At 31.6% G+C, this 18,592-nt stretch overlaps 1 protein-coding gene across 10 annotated transcripts in view; it reads right to left on the bottom strand.

Annotated features, from left to right (window-relative positions):
* LOC113520833 (huntingtin-interacting protein 1) overlaps positions 1-18,592 on the bottom strand; it is a 51,045-nt gene that overhangs the window by 19,723 nt on the left and 12,730 nt on the right. For 4 of the 10 annotated variants that reach the window (XM_031910410.2, XM_026906242.3, XM_026906243.3 and 1 more), the window contains exons 2-3: positions 1,013-1,123; positions 386-538 (exon numbers count right to left, since the gene is read on the bottom strand). In XM_031910410.2, the coding sequence (XP_031766270.2) occupies positions 386-538; positions 1,013-1,123 (264 nt within the window). Of the gene's footprint in view, positions 1-385; positions 539-1,012; positions 1,124-4,423; positions 4,562-6,442; positions 6,531-18,592 lie in introns of all 10 variants that reach the window. The other 6 variants (XM_031910406.2, XM_031910407.2, XM_031910408.2 and 3 more) reach the window with 4 other exon arrangements.

The raw sequence follows: 18,592 nt of genomic DNA, 5'->3' as shown, positions 1-18,592 counted from the left end.
GAGTTCGAATCTTGGCCGTTTAAAACAAATTTAATCACTTAATAATTACTGAAATACGATTTTCATATTTTAAACAATATTTCTAATTAATACCCCACTATAAATCAGTTATACTGTGGAATCGAAATCATTATTAATATAAACTATTTATTAATGATAATCATTATCTCTCTGCTATCCGGGCTGGTATGCCCAGATAGAAAATACACTGTCAGTAGGTAAATTATCAAGCGTTTCTTTTAAACGTTATTAATCTTAACAAAGGCACTACACTTAATACGCGATAGCGGAAAGGCGTTATGGATTCGAATCCTATGAAATCTATTTGTCAATTTTTTTCAACTTTTTAATAATCTAGTAAAGTTTATGGTCTCGTGTCACTCACCCACAGTTTGCCTAAGTTTTCTATCATGCCGATGTGACGCTGCGAATCATCCAGACAGGCGGGGTGCCCCTCGCGCAGTAATTTGTGTGTCACGTGACAAAATTTCCATGCCACAATTCGATTGTCCTGAAGAGGCAAACGAAGCGCCACCATCTGAAAGAAATGAAGAATAAATATATATAGCAAAATTGCCAATTTTTCGCTAAATCTTGCAAGTTTTGAGATTTAGCTACCAAAAATATATAGAAGTTAAATAATGTAGAAATAATTAAAGCTACTTGAGTATATCATGTTCGATTTGCCATTATTCAACGCAGTATCTTCATTTTTGGAAGTGGCATACCCATACAATAAAAATAATAGATGGATCTTTCTTCTGTTCTTTACCTATTTGTAATTAATATTGTAGTATATTTTTGAGTCAGTTTTTGGGCAGAATTTACTTAGCCCGTTATATAGCAGTAACTGTGTTATATACACATGAGATATGCCTAGGGCCGTAAAAACCATTAATAAAAAGCAAACGGTTGGTTGATAGCTGTCAGACTACTTGCTAGTATAAAGAAAACTGATTGATGTTTAGAAAAAATAAGTAGAATAAAAATAACAATGATCAAACAATCATACCCAATATGTGGCGGCGCTCTGCTCTTGGAATGTGCCAATAATTGTGCTTCTGACATGCTTTTCCTTTACGGGAATTTCGTTGGCGTTGATAGCCTTTTGGATGGCTAGCGTCTGTTGACATACATAAACAAATATATATATAAGTATATAGGTATTTATTATACATAAGTTTTAAAAGTTCTATTTTGTTATTATACTCTGACGAAATTAAGCATATACTTGGTATTTGGCATAAGCATATATTTGGTATAAGAACATAGCAAATTGCCTTTCCTTGTTACGCGGATGAAGTAGCGGGTGTAACTAGTATCATAGATATCTAAATACGTTTTCTATGATCACATCATTTATAATTCTTTTTTAAAGTTAGAGGTACATTTATTTATTTGGGCATTCCGCACTTGCTATTTGATACGGGTGACGGGCTACCTGTTATTTGTAGGTTGGGGGGAGCATATGGCAAGTAAGATGGACTTACGAGAAATCAAAGATAAATTCTAACATTACTTATACATTTAACTCTCCCTAAAATTGTAAATCACTTAAGTACAGTTGGAACAAATCATATATAAATTTATTCATTTAAACTTTAATGTACAGTGTAAAATTATATGTACATTTAGCGGACTTAACACCGGATACCAGTCAACTATTATATATTTCATCATATCATATCATCTATATCTAATGTATTTTTCTTTGTAGCAAACTTTAATTTGATACACGAGTATGAATTCAAATATCAGTAATATGTACTGAGGTGTTCTCAGAAATTTAAGCATGTACGATGTAAGTCGAGTAGGATGACACATCTAAACATTTGTAAACATACCAAGTATATTAGTTTCCTGTTTAGATTATTAGATTCGTACTCATAAAATTGTAACAACTTTTACACGCTCGGTCAACATATTTGCGAAACGTTTAATCAATAAATTGTATTTTACATACAGATTATTTATTAGGCTAGTGTTGTGCTATGCAAAAATGGTTTTAAGTCTTTTGCTTATATAAAAAATCCGAATTCACGACTTAAAAAAAATATTGCCATCTACATGGCTAATAGTTGGCAATTTTAGTTTATCGAACGATAAATTTTTAATTTGATAATAACAATAATAGTTTTCCTCAAAATTTTATCGTGAGGCTCTAAGGTGATCATATAATGTTTACAGAAGCAGACAGACAAATCTAACAATAATGTGCTAATAATGTGATATGCCGCTCATTATAATGGAATAGTATATTTTTACATCAGATTATAACATGTTAATTTATATTCTACATGAATATATGTATAATAAAACGAAAAGTAAATAAAACTAAAGTATCTGCCTGGTGTCTATCGTCACGTACTTGGGAGCATCAATGAGGTCATAAGCACAACCAAATCATGAATTATTCACCAACCGTTACTAGAAGAAAAGGGATGAGAGAGGAAAACTTTAGCAATAACGTGCAGAACGGGTTATATTCGACGTTGACGAGGATATTGTGTTCAATACAAACTTAGTGATCACGTTGGAACAGAATTGCCAGACTCTATCTTTGATTTCAACCCAAATTTCAAACATATTTTCTCCAAATTGATATGATTTTTTTTTTTTACTTTTACTCAATAAAAAACTTGAAATCACATCCCTTCTTTGTTACTAAATTTTATGTCGACTTCTTCACAGGTTGATACCTTGTTTATTATATTCTATGGATTTATATTTACGTTAAATAACATATTGTATGTTATTTAACGTAACTCATTCTTAAAAACAAAACATACTAATAGATTTCGATATTTGAGTTACATATATAGTGTTATATTAAGGATAGGAACATGTTAAATTGTTACAATTTCCGATATGTTTACTGTCATCCTTACTAGGTCATTTATTGACACAGGTCAAGGACAAAGTACAAGACCCTATTTATGACTACTAACACTAGTTTTAAGGAACGGGTTACGTAAATTAACATATTATATTACTTATATAGTTTAAAAATACTAAAACTATCAAAAACATTACTCAAATTTCTAAGACGAAACATTTTACCTAAAATTTAGAAAAAATACATAATCTGGCAACGCTGCTATATATATATAATGCCATGTGCGATAAAAGAAGAAAAATATAACATAGCCTTATTATTAATCTACTTACAAAGAAAGTAAGTTTTGAATTATATTTATGACAATGTTACGCGATTCTGTCGCCAATTCTGAACAGATTATGACAATTCTTTTTTGTGAACGATAGGATTTATCCCTGTGTTAGTCTTATGTCAGTTTTATCATGATTAAAGGCTTTTTTGCATAACAAAATACAAAATTATTCCTATATTATTGTCGAATACAAAGAATCGTGTTTTTATAGTTACTGGGTCGGATACGGCTCGACTCATTAGCATTTTTGCCAGATGTTTTTTTTACACTTAGTGGCTATGTACACTATTATAGATATTACATTATTATTACCGTATTATGTATTAACACTTGGACATTAAAGTGCTGATGTATGCGCTAACGTTACTTGTAAAGTTATTGTTGCATGCAGTGTATGGATCTTGTACCGTACATTGAATATAAAGTATAATTACCTCAGTTGTACCGTAACATATTTGCGTTCACACAAAAGACTAAAGATCTATCTATGAAAGTCGATTCAGAACGAAGATATACACAAAGAGTAGGTCGATTTTAAGTAGTTGAAAAAGAAAATGTTAGAGATGAATTAATGAACTTTTGTTACGTGCTCATAAATTATAAAGTGAAGGGAAGTCAGATAATCTATTTTATTTAAATTTATTAACTTATAAATTTGGACTCTTATTTGAGTTGTTGTTCGTAATCTAATACTTACATTACGGTGATTTGATTATTATAAATTGACTATATAGATTGGTGTAATAAATATATAAGATAATTGAAGACATGAATGGATGAAGACGATTTGTTGCTTTTTCGAATTTCCCCCATTCTATGAATGAATGGACCTTCATTCGTTAGGAAGTACTTTATGTATACTATTATACTTGTACTCGATTACTACAGCGTATAACAGTTAGTATGCATATAACACCTGCATACATGCATGGAATGGCGTAAATCCAAATTACAACATATCATCTTCATCCATTTATGTCTTCAAATAAATTTCATCTTCCAATAAGTATAATAATTATAAGTCTATCGACAGGCTGATATAAGCGACTTTTAAACATAATTGAATGTAGTTTATATGTAGTAGTAGTATGTAGTACTTATAATTTAATGTACTTATATTACTATATTTACAGCAATTTCCATCCAATGCCCACCCTATAAAAATTTTGAAAACAATACTTTCATATGTACGAAACAGTATATTTTAGGCAGTATTGTTAAAAAATACATGCTTAAGAACAATAAGTACTCACCAGCTGGTAGAAGCGTTTATCTGTGGGATTCATAGCTTGCTGTTAGTGAATGGCTGTTGCTGAATCGGCATGCATTAGTTAAGTGCAGTGTGGTAGCGCTGAAACGAGAACAGTGGCGCCGCGCCCACCCTTTTAGTACTGTTAGTCGAAAAATAAAGAAATTTATTAATGGCATGCAAAATAATTTGATTGTTCCTACACGGTGCATGTGACGAACTAATAAAGTTTACTTATAATAATATATATTTGAAAGATAGTCTCAAGTTCGAACGTTTTTCATATATAAGTATGTACCCGTAACCGGCGAGCGTGTATGAAAAGATTGATGAATGTGGAAGAAGCGAAAGAGGTTTGTTTGAATCGAAGCATTTGGCGTTCCATTGTTTCTGCCTACCCTAATGGGAGACAAGCGTGACAGATATGTATGATTGTATGTAAGTATGTACGGGAAGAGTGATGTTTACATTGAACAATTCAAAACAATCATTACAAATAGTTCAAAACGCCTAATTTTTAATTCACTTTTTAGTTCATTTAACTTTTTATTGGCAACAACAGTGGCAACTATCTAAATGTAGATATGATATCGCGACGATCTATTGAACGACATGTCACCCCAGTGGGTGGGTACTCAAACTATATGAAACAGATTACAATAGGTAACATTTAAGTATATAATTAACTGAAGTTTTTTTTTTTTTTATACAACTTAGAATGGCAAACAAGCTGACGGCCCACCTGATGGAAAGTGGTAACCGTCGCCTATAGACATGAGCAGTACCATGGACATAACAGAGTATACTGTTTCGCACATAATACCCCCATGCGTTGCTATTTCTGAGCACTCAGGTGTTATTCCTCTATACCCAGTAAATTCACGCCATATCCCACCCTTCACACCGAAACACAGCCATGCAAACACAACTGCTTCACGGTTGAAACACGAATGGAACAGAGGTTCCCAAGCAATCGACTTTTGTACAAAGTCTCCCTCTGGTAAAAGTTATAAAAATAATAATAATGTGTGCACTTAATAATCTCCGGTGCCACCGAGGATTCTATCTAGCGGGGATTCTGTCGGGCTCTACTCTAATCCTACAATGTAGAGGGGAGAAGGATTGTTGATAATGAAATTTCTAATCCCCATTGCTAACAATTTATGCTGTCAAGTCGACCTTCATGGTTAATTCCTCTCATATAAGTCATGATGGGTCAACTGACTTGACTTCATCCTCATCATTTCATCCTCCACTGGTGCCCTGCTTCTATATACCGTTAACATAGGCAGGTGCACCATTCCGTTTCCATCCATTGAAAACGTAATTCTATGTAAGGTAACAATGAATTATAATTTTTTTATGAAGCATAAATACTTTACCTAGTAATCAGTAGTAAATTGAACAGCGATTTTTTTTTTCAATTGCATACAAATTATTCATACATCAAACGATAATTACGAATTTTTTTTTTATTAATTAATCTATATACTTACATAAATAATTTAAAATGATACAGATATTTTTAAGGCAATTTCCAGCCAGAATATTGAGCAATTTTACTGACCAGTGAATATTTAAATATTAGCAAATTGTAAAAAAAATACTAAGTTTATATGTTAATATGCACCGTGTAAAAACAGTTATTATAAATAGTATTAAAGATTTAAATTTTAATCAGTATACAATGAAAATGACCCTTGATTAATTGTTAAATTGGCATCCACCTGTATATGGCATGATATTTAAGAAACGGTTGCAAGTTCAATAAAAATGAAATGAAAATCAGTAATTCATTCATTAGAAATTGGTTGGAATTCCGTTTTTAACTTTCCTTTTTAAAAAATCCCAGTATAGAGCATGCAAGATGTTAGATTTTAGCTCTCCAAATTCTCTAATTGAACAATTACATTATCAGATTAAAGTGGAACGAATGGTACATGAACAGCTGCTTTGTCATCATTTGAGATGTATTTTATAGATGATTGAAAAACCTAAAAATTTGCAACACAGGGTCACGTACCTGTTTTGTGTTTTTGCAAATGTTACGTACATGCAGTCATTACATAGTAACATTAATAAAAAAGCATTGCTGTCAAACGACGGATTACCTGCAACAAAAAATAAATAAAAATAAATTACACTTTCATAGAATAGAATAGAATAGAAATCATTTATTCAAATAAACTTACATTGAAGCACTTTTGAAAAGTCATTACATTTTTTTTAATTTACCGCTCGTTCGGAAAGCTGTCTCATCACAAGAAGAACGAGCAAGAAACTTGCGTGATGCTCTTTTAAATAATTTTATTATTATTTTACATTTTTAAGTTTAATTGTGTGAATACAAACCACCAATTAGCACTAATTCAATTAAATACTCAAAAAGAAAAAAAAAATTGAATACATAACCAACTGGTTAAACAATTAATAAGAGGAAATCAGTCATAGTGATTAGAGCAGACCAGTCCCTACAAGCAGCACCCGTTCACGAGTATGACGGATGAGCCAGCCATCACTACGCTCGACCATATTTTAGGGAGCCCAATGACCCGGCCCACCACGCCGCCACAAGTCTGGACATTTTAGTGAGCATGACTACTCAAAACACTAGACCACGTCAAAGCTACTCACAATTGCCATCTGATAGTTATAGTATTCACATTTTACATAAGAATGCATGCGGCAATTAATACAAAAAACCGCTACGCTTTCATATTTCTAAAATTAATCAATTAAATCAAGAAAGCAATGAGAAAATAAAATTATAACGTTGTATGCTAATAAACTAATTATTTACTTGATATGTTGTCATCTATGAATTCGTCTATCCTGTAATAGGCTTTCTTACATAAAAATTGTTTAATATAAGATTTGAATTGCCTCTCTTAATAAGTACAAACCCACATTGCATTTTACATGTGTGGTTTTCAAATTAGGAAAATATTGCACAGAGTAAAACAAGAATCATTAGCATTTTATGGGCAGTACCAGTGATACTGAACATTTTTTCACAAACACACCGTCGTTTAAGTCGAAAAATGACAACAATTTAGGACTTAATATACTAACTTGACATATTATAATTACGTGGCAAACAGGGTAAATCCCTATCCGATGAAAAGTGAAAACTATCGTTTATAGACAACCTTAGTACTTAGGAATCTGTTGTCATTCCTGCGATGGCTAAAGTATAATGTCTCCGTGCTTTGTAATATCCGTATCTTACAAACCAAAACACGGCCATACAAGCTGTGTTTCGGTTTGAAGAGTGGGATATGGCAGTGAATTTACAAAGTACAGAGGAATAGCACCTGAGTCCTCAGGAATGGCAACGTATGGGGAGATATCTTGGCCGAAACTATATACTCTGTTATATCCATGGTACTGCTCATGTCTATGGGCGATGGTTACCACTTTCCATCAAGTGAGCCGTCAGCTTGTTTGCCATTCTAAGTTACATAAAAAAAATCTACTTGGCAGCAGAAACACAAGTGGGTCGGACTCATGCAGACTAATTTTGTATAAAGCCTCTAGTCTGGTTCAGTTGCGACATTTCTCTAAATATTTAACCCCGTCTGAAGACTACAGTATATTACAGCAAACATTACAATTACCTATTATTATTTCAACTGTGGTGATTTCAGACAAAGTACTAAAGACATTTCGGTCTAAAAACAAACAAATCAACAAGTCAACAAACAAACAAATGACTTCATTCGCAACAAGGTTTACTTTATATGGCTTCAACGGCTTAAATTTAAGCTCTACTTAACCTCCCGTCTTGACCAGATTGGAATGAACATAATATATTTCAAGGAGAATGGAGTAGAACAATATTATTTCAACTACATGTCTTTTCATAAACAAATGGCTAAAACGGAAGTGTATTTTTACTATAGCTGTCGATCTGAATTTGAAATCTGGCCGTTTATCCATGCATCAAAACTTTTACAGGAACATAATATAAAAGATCTTCATATAATTTTGTTACAAAAAAAAGCTACTTTGATGTTGACAAAATAAGTGTGAAAACAACACAAAAGAAAACCCTTTTGATCCAAAAAAGTTACATGATAGTCGATTCAGAATCGCGTGATGTGCACACAAAAGCAAGTGGATTTGAGAAGTACCTTTCTCTCTTCATTTTAAAGTCGGGCAAAGAAGGTATATTTAATACGAGTTATATATTTAATAGTATATAATATGTATATATTTAATAGTTGAGAGACTCCTGAATATTTTTATTTTTTTCTATTGGAAAATATAAAATGACGTGTCGCTAAATTAATATTTTTATTGAAGCCTGTATACATATCTACTTAAATATAATTTTAACAAAGTAAGCACACGCAGTAAGAAAAAAATCCGAAGGCAAACTTATTAGTATTACATCTCCCACGCTATAATCATGATATGTACATATGTATATGGCAAAGTCACAATGGCAAAGGTGGATAAATTAAAAGCGGTTGTATTGACATATATACCTTATTTTAATGTATATTATATATTAAAAGATGTGCACATCAAAATTTATCGTAAGTATTTCATTACAAAATCTAAAAAACCATGTTCTCGAATAACATCAAAAAATAATCTGAGTGACGACGAAAAAGTAATAGAAAAACCTCCGCGCTAGGTCTTTTGGGTAGGGCTCCGGTCGTCTTCAACTCGGGAACCCGGGGACCCGACATATGCGCCTCGAGGTACGTCGTGAGGTTTTAGTGGGTAAAAATCCCACACACCCCCCCTGCCTTCCCTCCGGCAGTTGGGAAGGTCTTTGGAAGATTTCCTCACGTTAAAAAAAAAAAAAAAAAAAAAAAAAAAGGTCTTTTGGGTAGACATAAAGCTGTTAGCTTTCTACTACTGCTACTAGGCAAAGGATTATATCTTTACGACTTGTCCTTATAACTCTTGCTTCTTATTATACTTAAAAAAACTGTTCTTTAAAAAAAAACATATACAGGGCATACCTCTTATTCACATATAAATTAAAATTCTAAACTCTGTTCGAATATCAAAATTTGGACAGAACAACGACAACAAACATTGTACGAAAACAATAATATAAAACCAATAAAATAAACATAAATTATTATTATTGAATAAGTATAAACGAAAGCGAGCCTCGCTGCAATAAATCGTGAAGATATCTCCCACGCGGCGGGAGAGGGCGCGGCGTGTATTAGTGGCAGTGGGAGGGTAGAGTTCTAAATCAGGAAACTGCACTTCACAAGATTGCATCTCGTATATTACTACGGAATAAACAAACGGACGGCCGGATGCGGGAGTCACGAGTTTTTATTACACACATCAAATACCTATACTAGTATTCATGGGGGAGAGATTGTTTAAGAGAAATTGAGGAATCGCTGCATGCTTGTTATTGTATTGGATATGGTGATTCACTTTGGCTGGCCATTCGATTCTTGGATAGTAATAAGATTTTTAGTATAAGTTCTTGTAATAAATTGATTAAAAATTATCAAACGATATCACCGACTTTGCGTACAGCGCTTGTGATGTAATTAGACGCGTACTTACTTAAAATTTGCTAACTACGAACTATTTATGACGCAGGATTAAGGTAACGAATCAGAAACCCATAGACAAAGAAATGTTTTTAAATTGAATGATTTATTTGTGCATAATTACATGTCACAAACGATGAGTTCACAGTTATACAAATTGAAAATTTACTTTTAAAAATAATAGTCATTTTACAATATAAATGCATATAAACTGAACAAATATAAACTAGTAACCTAGTCCTCCACACTAGAAGTGCCTGTATCGTGGAATAATGACGCTATTTGGATTTTGGGCATGTACAGCATAGATCAGTGAATCTTGTTTGGAAATTTGATTGCCTTAAATAGCAAGCTCTATATATGGGTATAGAAAATCAGGCCTTTCTTGCACGATATGGAAACGATAGTTAAAAATGAAGCCGCATGAACTGGTCAAGAAACAACTAGTAATTGTTGTTCAAAATCATGAATAATAGATGATCCTTCACAAGTCCTATGACCCTAATAATTAACAAAAGGTGTCATGATCATCAATACAGTTTTTGGACAGTGTGTATGTCGGCTATCCATAATGTTGAAAACGCTAAGTAAAAATCTATATAAATAAAATCAATAAGCGAATGTAAGTATATTAACGCATCACTTCCAATCAAAATTTCAGTACCTATTTGGTTCTTTTTTATTATGTTTGTAATTCTATAAAAGAAAATGTTTAACAAATCATACGGAAAAATTAAAAATTTGAATAAAAAGTCTCCATATAAAAAAGTGAGGAAAAGATTTGGTTTAATTTCTTTCATGAATACATCCGTGCGAAGCCAGGGCAGGCAGCTAGTCTTGTTAATATAATAAAATTGTAACTAGCATATGTCTGTACGTGGGAAAAAGTTAAGAAATATGAAGGGTCTTAATAAGATAAATAAACAATAAAAGAATAATTTGTAAAAATTTTGTCTGTGTCCATTATGGACCGGAACAAATCCATATGTTTGATCTCGCAAAAACTACTGCACTAAATTGGATGCGGTTTTCACAATTGTATTCCTACTTTTACAATCGAAGCAGTGGGCAAATAACTTGCGATCGCTCGGCACGTAATCGCAAGACTCAGAGGACAGGTGACAATAGATGTAACACAATGTACAATGATTTCATAACCGAACATTGTGGAGGCCGGTGCTACCGAACAGTTCTCATGTCTTTGTCAATCTATTACAATAGTTTAACAGTTATTTTAACATTTAAATAGCGTAGTTCCCGTTGTAAAACATTGAGTAAACTTATTGTATGTACTAGAAGACAAATGAATTATCATAATTACAATTACCTTGATTTTATTGTTCATGTGCAGAAATACTAGACATTTTACAAGTTTCTTTTGCACTCCAATTTTTTCTTTATAAAAATCCCTTGTCCCATCTAATCTCCAGAACCAAGTATTCCATTATACCGAATTTATTAAAATTTTGTAAATATGTACTGTGCAATCCAAATTATTAATACTTTTTATATCTAAAAGAAAAAAAATGGTCCTACCGGGACCATGGCCATTTCAGCCAGTATTTAAGAAATTTTTTATAACCAAAGAAAGTTATGTGTACTACACACATAACATTCGTATATGTGCTTTACCCATATGTAAATACGAAAAGAAATATATATATATATAAATATTTAATTTACTTGTTACATACAAGTATTGTATGTAACAACTTATATTTTATTGTATAATCAATAAAAAGAAAATTTGGAATGTCCATTGTAAAAACACATTAGAAGGATATTAAGAAGATAATAAGCAGCTACTAAGGTATGCAGTGTCAAGTTTGTGAACTTGACATTGTATATATGTCAATTGAAAGCAAATTAACCTGACTGTGGCTAAGTATCATCCGTTACGTAACTTCCGTTCTAATAATTATTCTCCTTCTTCCATACATTTGTTTTAAAAATTTATAAAACCTTTGGATTTATGGTTTAACTTTGACTGTTTACTATTCAGTTATTGTGTTCTTAAAAAAATTCAGTTCGACAACCTGCAAACAATTATAATGATACAAGTTTAATAATCGGTTTATTCTCGCGTTTGTGCATGTTATGCTCTAATTACGGTATATTGTTGTATGTACCTACTATAATATGCTGTTACATGCACCACAGCGGGGTGCCAATCATGCTAGTGTGAAGGAACTGGTAAATAGCGTGGACCCATTGTCGATAGCGGTCATACGAGAAACGCATTGCGAATCACTAATAACAGTACGTTACACATAATTTGTGTTCCACCAAAAACCCAATTTTATTTTTGGCAAAATCAGTTATTTTAATTTAAAAACTTACTAAAATTAATTTTTTTATAAAATTGGTAGTAATCTGTAGATATTTCTTGTAATTATTTATATTTATAATAAGTTTACTAATGTAATCTTTTGGAGGAAACAATAAAGAGTATCTATCTATCTATATCCTTTCAGATAACAAAAAAAGAATTATCCAAATCAGTTTACAACTGACGGAGTTATGATGACCTTATTTTTAAAATTGATATTTTTTGTATTATGGCAATTTTATTGTTATACTTACGTGTCATTTAAGTTGAGAAAGCTCGACTAGTTTCGGGACCATTCGGGGTACTTAATCGTGAGCGACTATCACGCGAACGCAATTCTGACTGCGCGCCCAAGTTATTACGTTAAAATATAATGTGTATTTACAAAACTTTTAATAATAAAGTTTAGGCAATTGTGTAGCAACAAGTGAAATACAAAGCAAATCTTGACTGATTATAATCACAGCATCTTAAAATATCAAAGGATGAATATAAAGTTTAGGTAGACTATCATTTAAAAGAATTTCCTTTGTTCCAGTATTTATGGTTATTTTCGGTGAAATGAAAGAAAATCTGCCAGTACTATCTTTGAAGTTACACTCACCTTTTACCTATTTATCAAGAAAGACTTGGATTTGGTAATTAAATAATTAATTCGACGATATGGCGATGATAAAGCGCAATTCACGCGCAAGATTAACACTTCATGAGTCACGTTCTTAAATATAGAACGATGACCAAACAGCTTGGATTGCATGAAGTATGCAAATAAGATCTGTTGTCCCCATCATGTGGCGATAACATTTCGACTTGATAACAAAGAATGCGTTTTGTTTATAAACAAGTTGTATGACAATCCTTTTGTATAAAAATCTCAAGAAATGCAATATTACTTTACGACAGAGAAACAAACAATTCCGTTGAACTTATTCAAGATGAGCCACTTTTTTTTTTATTTAGGAGATTTTATCCTATAAGGATATGTCAGCCCCAGTATAGCCTAATCATAATTACTAATTTTACATATTAAAATAGAGGGAATCATTGATACAGAAATACAGCAAATTAAAGATTTTACAGTTTCTGAGTGTGGATGTGCGAGTATACTTAAAAACAAGCCACGTAAAAGTTTTTAAGTGACGTTAAAAAAGGAGATTCATAATTCCCTTGTATTTTTTGTTTTGTATGCATGTTTTGCGATATTTTCGAAAAATTTTAACTGATCCTCATTTTGTAATTTAGAATTTTTTAATTGTCATTTTATATTTTTGTTTTTTTTTCTGCAATAAATTAATTAAATAAATAAACAAGACAGTAACGCCAAGATAGCAGTAGTAATAATAATACAAAATTAACGTCTAGAATACGATAATGTTTGTAATTGACGTTACATTTTCGGGAGTCTGGGCGGAAGAGGATGCGCCCGGTGATTGCCCCCGCATCCCATCTGCCGCTCATGCAGTGTACACACTGGCCGGGTGTGACTGTTTAGATATGTTTTTAAATGTCTTATTAATGTTATGATTATACAAATACTAGTTGACCTGGTAAACGTTATTTTGCTATATAAATATTTTTTTCTGTATAGAGACACCCTAATCACCTAGCAATACGAAATATATTTTACGACTTATTCTCATATCTATCAAATATACGCAAAAATTGCTTTATAAAAATAAATCGAGTCCTTTGGTAGGAGTGCGATCATAAACACCGTGACTCAAGATTCTTCAAGAAATGAACTATTAAATACAGACTTTTTTTTTAATTCAACCGTTACTTCCAGAGATTAGTGCGTTAAAGAACAAATTAAGCCAACAAACAAACTCTTTAGTTTTATTATATTAATATAGATATGATTAATTAATTTCACTTTAGTGTTAAAGTTAGAATTTTGAAAATTAAAATAATGACCAATTTCGTCTTTCTTGTATAACAAACCCTTAGCAACAATACTTCAAAAAATCCATAAAACAGTGATTTCTCAAGTGAGTTCTGTTTATGGAACAGTCAGAAGGGTTTCGAGAATCAATGATATGAATAAATAAATCGAAATGAACCGCTTGCGTGAGTATAAATAAGTAAAGTCCCGCGAAGCGATTCGTTTACATGCCGAACTTTATTTACAATTTATATTCCAGAGCTTATGTACTCATCAAATTTACTCCAATAGGTATTTATTTTACTGTTTGATACGAAACGTGAACCAAGGTCAACTATTTCAAAATTTGAAATTTTGAAATAGTAATGAATTACATTGTCCTCAAAGGTAAACCATTTATAAAAATCAAACATCATCTGCAAATAATACCGCGTCATATATATTTTGCATTTTATCTTGGATTTATAAAACAAATGTTGAATACCTATACAAATGCTAGGAATATACCCTATCAGGTCGAACTCCACGCGGTTCGTCCTGGAAACCATCGTGCTGAATTCCTGGTGTATTACCATTTATTTTCACCCATGAAAAGGAATAAAAAACACTATATACTAACACTGTAACCTTAGGGTTGTTTAATGTGCATATATGATTGCTAACAAACCACTATTTCAGGGACAATTTAGCAAATAACTTGACCTCTCGCAAATATCTTACCTTGGCTCTTAGGACCAGAGCACACGTGTAGAACATTAGTTTATTAATTAATGTAATTTATGTACAAAATTTGCATTGCGATGTATGTAAATCATTTGCATGTTATGCAGCGAATACGGGTATGTACTTAAACAAATAATATAAGCATTGAAGGTAATGTATTATCAAGGTTTACTTCTAGGTACTTATATTTCGAAACAATATAAAAACAACAAAGAAAGCTTAAGACAACTTCATCTAGTATTTAACGGTTTTGCGCTTATAATTTGGTAGATGGAAACCAGACTGTGACTTACTGATATTCCAATTTCATGGTGTAAATGATAATAACCCGACATGCGCACTGCTTGCGAAAAATATGGAGATAAAAATAACTGTACATTTACAAAGTTGAAACTCTAATTTGGTATTAAAATGTTTATGGTAAAGTATTATAAAAAAAAAAAAAAACTAAATGAAAATCTATTACACTTAATAAAATAGGAAAAAAAAACAATAAAAATAAGCATTAATATCTCTATTATCTAAATCGTCTAATCCATAGGTTATTTTTTCAAATTTCTAAGAAAGCCAAGATAAGATAGTACAGGTTTCAATAAACATACACTTTTTAGGTCTAATTTTATAGTTACATAATGTGTTTATAAAGAAATTTTTCCACTAACCATATTATGTTATTGTTTAAAACCAACAAAATGTTCAAAAATATTCATAAGTAATATCTCACAGTCTTTTTCACATAATTCAAAGAACGAGGACGTTCTCCATTCAAACTTTTTGTATATTCATTAAAAGGGTCTAATTAATGTATTTTTTGTGGTTGTATTTTGTAAATATGTAACATAATTGTTTTATATTTTATCTAATTTCAACGGTCGTAATTTATCCTGCAACGTTAGTGGCAACGGGGTCGTTACACGATAATGGATCTTAGCAAAAAAATAAACACAGCCGTACATATATACAGAAATGACGATGACATTTAGAAAGCAGTTAGAAACAAGGCAGTAAACCATGTATGGTGAAGATAGAAGAGAGCAATCATTACATATGTAACTTTTCCAATTGATTACGCGTACATAGTAAACTTCCCACGACTTTATAATTCCCGATGAACTCAATATATAAATATCGGGTATTACCCATCTGTACTGGCTACCCTATTAGATATTCGTATTTCTTTTACCCGCTATTTCATCCGCATGACTGGGATATGCTGATTGATAGTAACCTTTAGCCCCCATTCCAAATAGTACATAATACTAAGGTACGTGTTACTTCTTTTTTTATTGGTGAAAATGGAATAGTAACCCCGCCTGGGCTATCGATATATGCTGATGGGGCACCAGTGAAGAATGGTAGTTGAGGATAAAAGCAGATTATTCCATTATCATTATCAAAACAAAAATAGGTACCTATAGCTAACTCAGATAAAGTATATATATATATATATATATACAATAACGTAGTGATTAATCATTGTTCTAAATGAGTCATTCAACAGGTAAGACTACCTACGTAAGTAAACACACTACTACGTCTGCTGTTTATGTAATATTTACGACCTACCCTAGCACCGCACGGCAAATAGATTCGATGAAAATTAATGAAAATGTAAACAAATGTATAACTGATTCCACCAATAGATAGTTTGCTGAGGTTCAATAGTACTAATTTCATTATATTAATTTCATTTTATTAATTTTAGTAGTTACTAATTTCATTTAAAGTGTTACTGTGATTGTTTTGTGAAAACCAAAGTTAACCAACCTGGTTCACTTTTCATTTTAAATTATGATGACTATAAATGAGATGTATTGTTCATACAAACTTTTGGTAAACGAATATTTGAGTGACAGCGAAATTCGTATTAAAATCCATTGCGTAGTTTAGAAGGAGCACACATAGAAACAAACAGGCGTGGATAACGACTTAGTTTTATACCTACTATTTAATGACATGCACACATATTCATGTACCTACTTATATATCAATAAATTTTCCCTAATTATTTATACATCAAATTAATAATGAAACTCCGTACTTATAATTACATATTAGGATTATACTTATATATCCTCTGTTGCAATAAAACATACAGTAATATTAACAAATACAAATAATGTAAGCAAAGGTAAACTTATCTCTAAAAGAGATCTCTTTCAATCAACCTAACACAGTGATAAAGGATGGATAAGTAGTGACATTATATTTAAATATTTATTTAAATTTTAGGTACAATTTTGATACATTTCTATACTACAATGGTGGCAAATAAGCATACTATATATAATTATTATTATTGTCAAAAATTTTATATTATACTAAAATAAAATAATACTTTCATGTAGAATACGTACCCATATTCGTGTAATAAATTAATTGAATTTAATTTAATCTATATATGATATAAAAATCAATCGACGTCCGCTAGTCTCGCCAAAAGTAAAAAACAGCTTGGCTGATTTGAATGTTTCTTTTTATTTTGTTAACATAATTTGTTTTAAAAGAAAAAAAGTTGGGATAACTTCAGCGGGTCTTCTAGTTATTATATAGATTATTTTAATTTCTCTACCTAAGTAAACTATTAGGAATATTTTGATACATTACCTGAAAACATTTTTCGAGTAAGCTAGACTAAGACTTGTGTTTAACCTCCCGTTCTCTCTAGTGGCAATATGCGACTAGGCCACTAATATAAAAATTCACGACAGGAATCCTATTACGATACTATTACAATAGTTCCAATTTGACACAGCAGTCTCCTTGAACCATATAGTCACACGATCGTTACTCGACGAATACCTAGTCATTTGTCTCATGACTTTTATAATGAACCGAATAATTACTTGTCTATAATTGAGTAGTCTTGATTTGGTCGATCCAAATAACTAATGTAATTTTATAGTAGCTTCATTTAAATTCACGAGTCTGTTTATATTATGATGGGTGTGTTCATTTGTATTGTTTGTATATCAGTTGTGTAATATCTATACTAGATAGCTAATAGATATAGATAGCTGGCTAATACTAGGGAGGAAAAGATTGTTAGTAATGGGGTCTAAAACCTCATTGCACCAGATTAACCGTAACTGATTAAGCGTAAACCGATAGCGCAAAAGGGTTACCATTCCATTTTCACCCATTAAAAACCCCTATCAGGTTGACCTCATCGCGGTTCATCTTAAAAACCGTCGTTATTAGATCTTGTTGAATTTATCACGATAGGCCAACTGACCTGCTGTTACTCTCACCTATCATCCCTCTCTGATGCCCCGCCTGCGTATATCGACAACGCAAGCGGGTTTACCATTCCATTATCATCCACAAAAAAAATATATTTATGACTATTTAAAAAAAATTGCAATATTTTAAAAATAAGGTGTAGTTATTATCGTTTGCGTTATTGCACTTCTTATCTAAAGCAACACACATCCAACAATATAAATCATAGTTTAGTTAATAGTAGTTTTGTTTTTCAATAAATGCTTAATAGAGGACCCCACCACCGTTGTAACTACTAAGGTATTACTCGCGCACTGACATTAAAATTTTAAACAGGGTTGCCAGATCGATTATTGGTTTTTACTCAAATGTCAAAACATTTTTCTTCAAATCTGTATAATTTCCTTAAGTTTTACCCAATCACAAATTCGTATCGATTTCACTTTTTGCCAAGTAACACAAAGCAAACGATGAAAAAGAACC

This window comes from Galleria mellonella, unplaced genomic scaffold (genome assembly GCF_026898425.1).
Source record: "Galleria mellonella isolate WM207_F2 unplaced genomic scaffold, CSIRO_AGI_GalMel_v1 utg36, whole genome shotgun sequence".
Taxonomy (NCBI): domain Eukaryota; kingdom Metazoa; phylum Arthropoda; class Insecta; order Lepidoptera; family Pyralidae; genus Galleria; species Galleria mellonella.
This window is presented reverse-complemented; position numbering and strand designations above follow the sequence as displayed.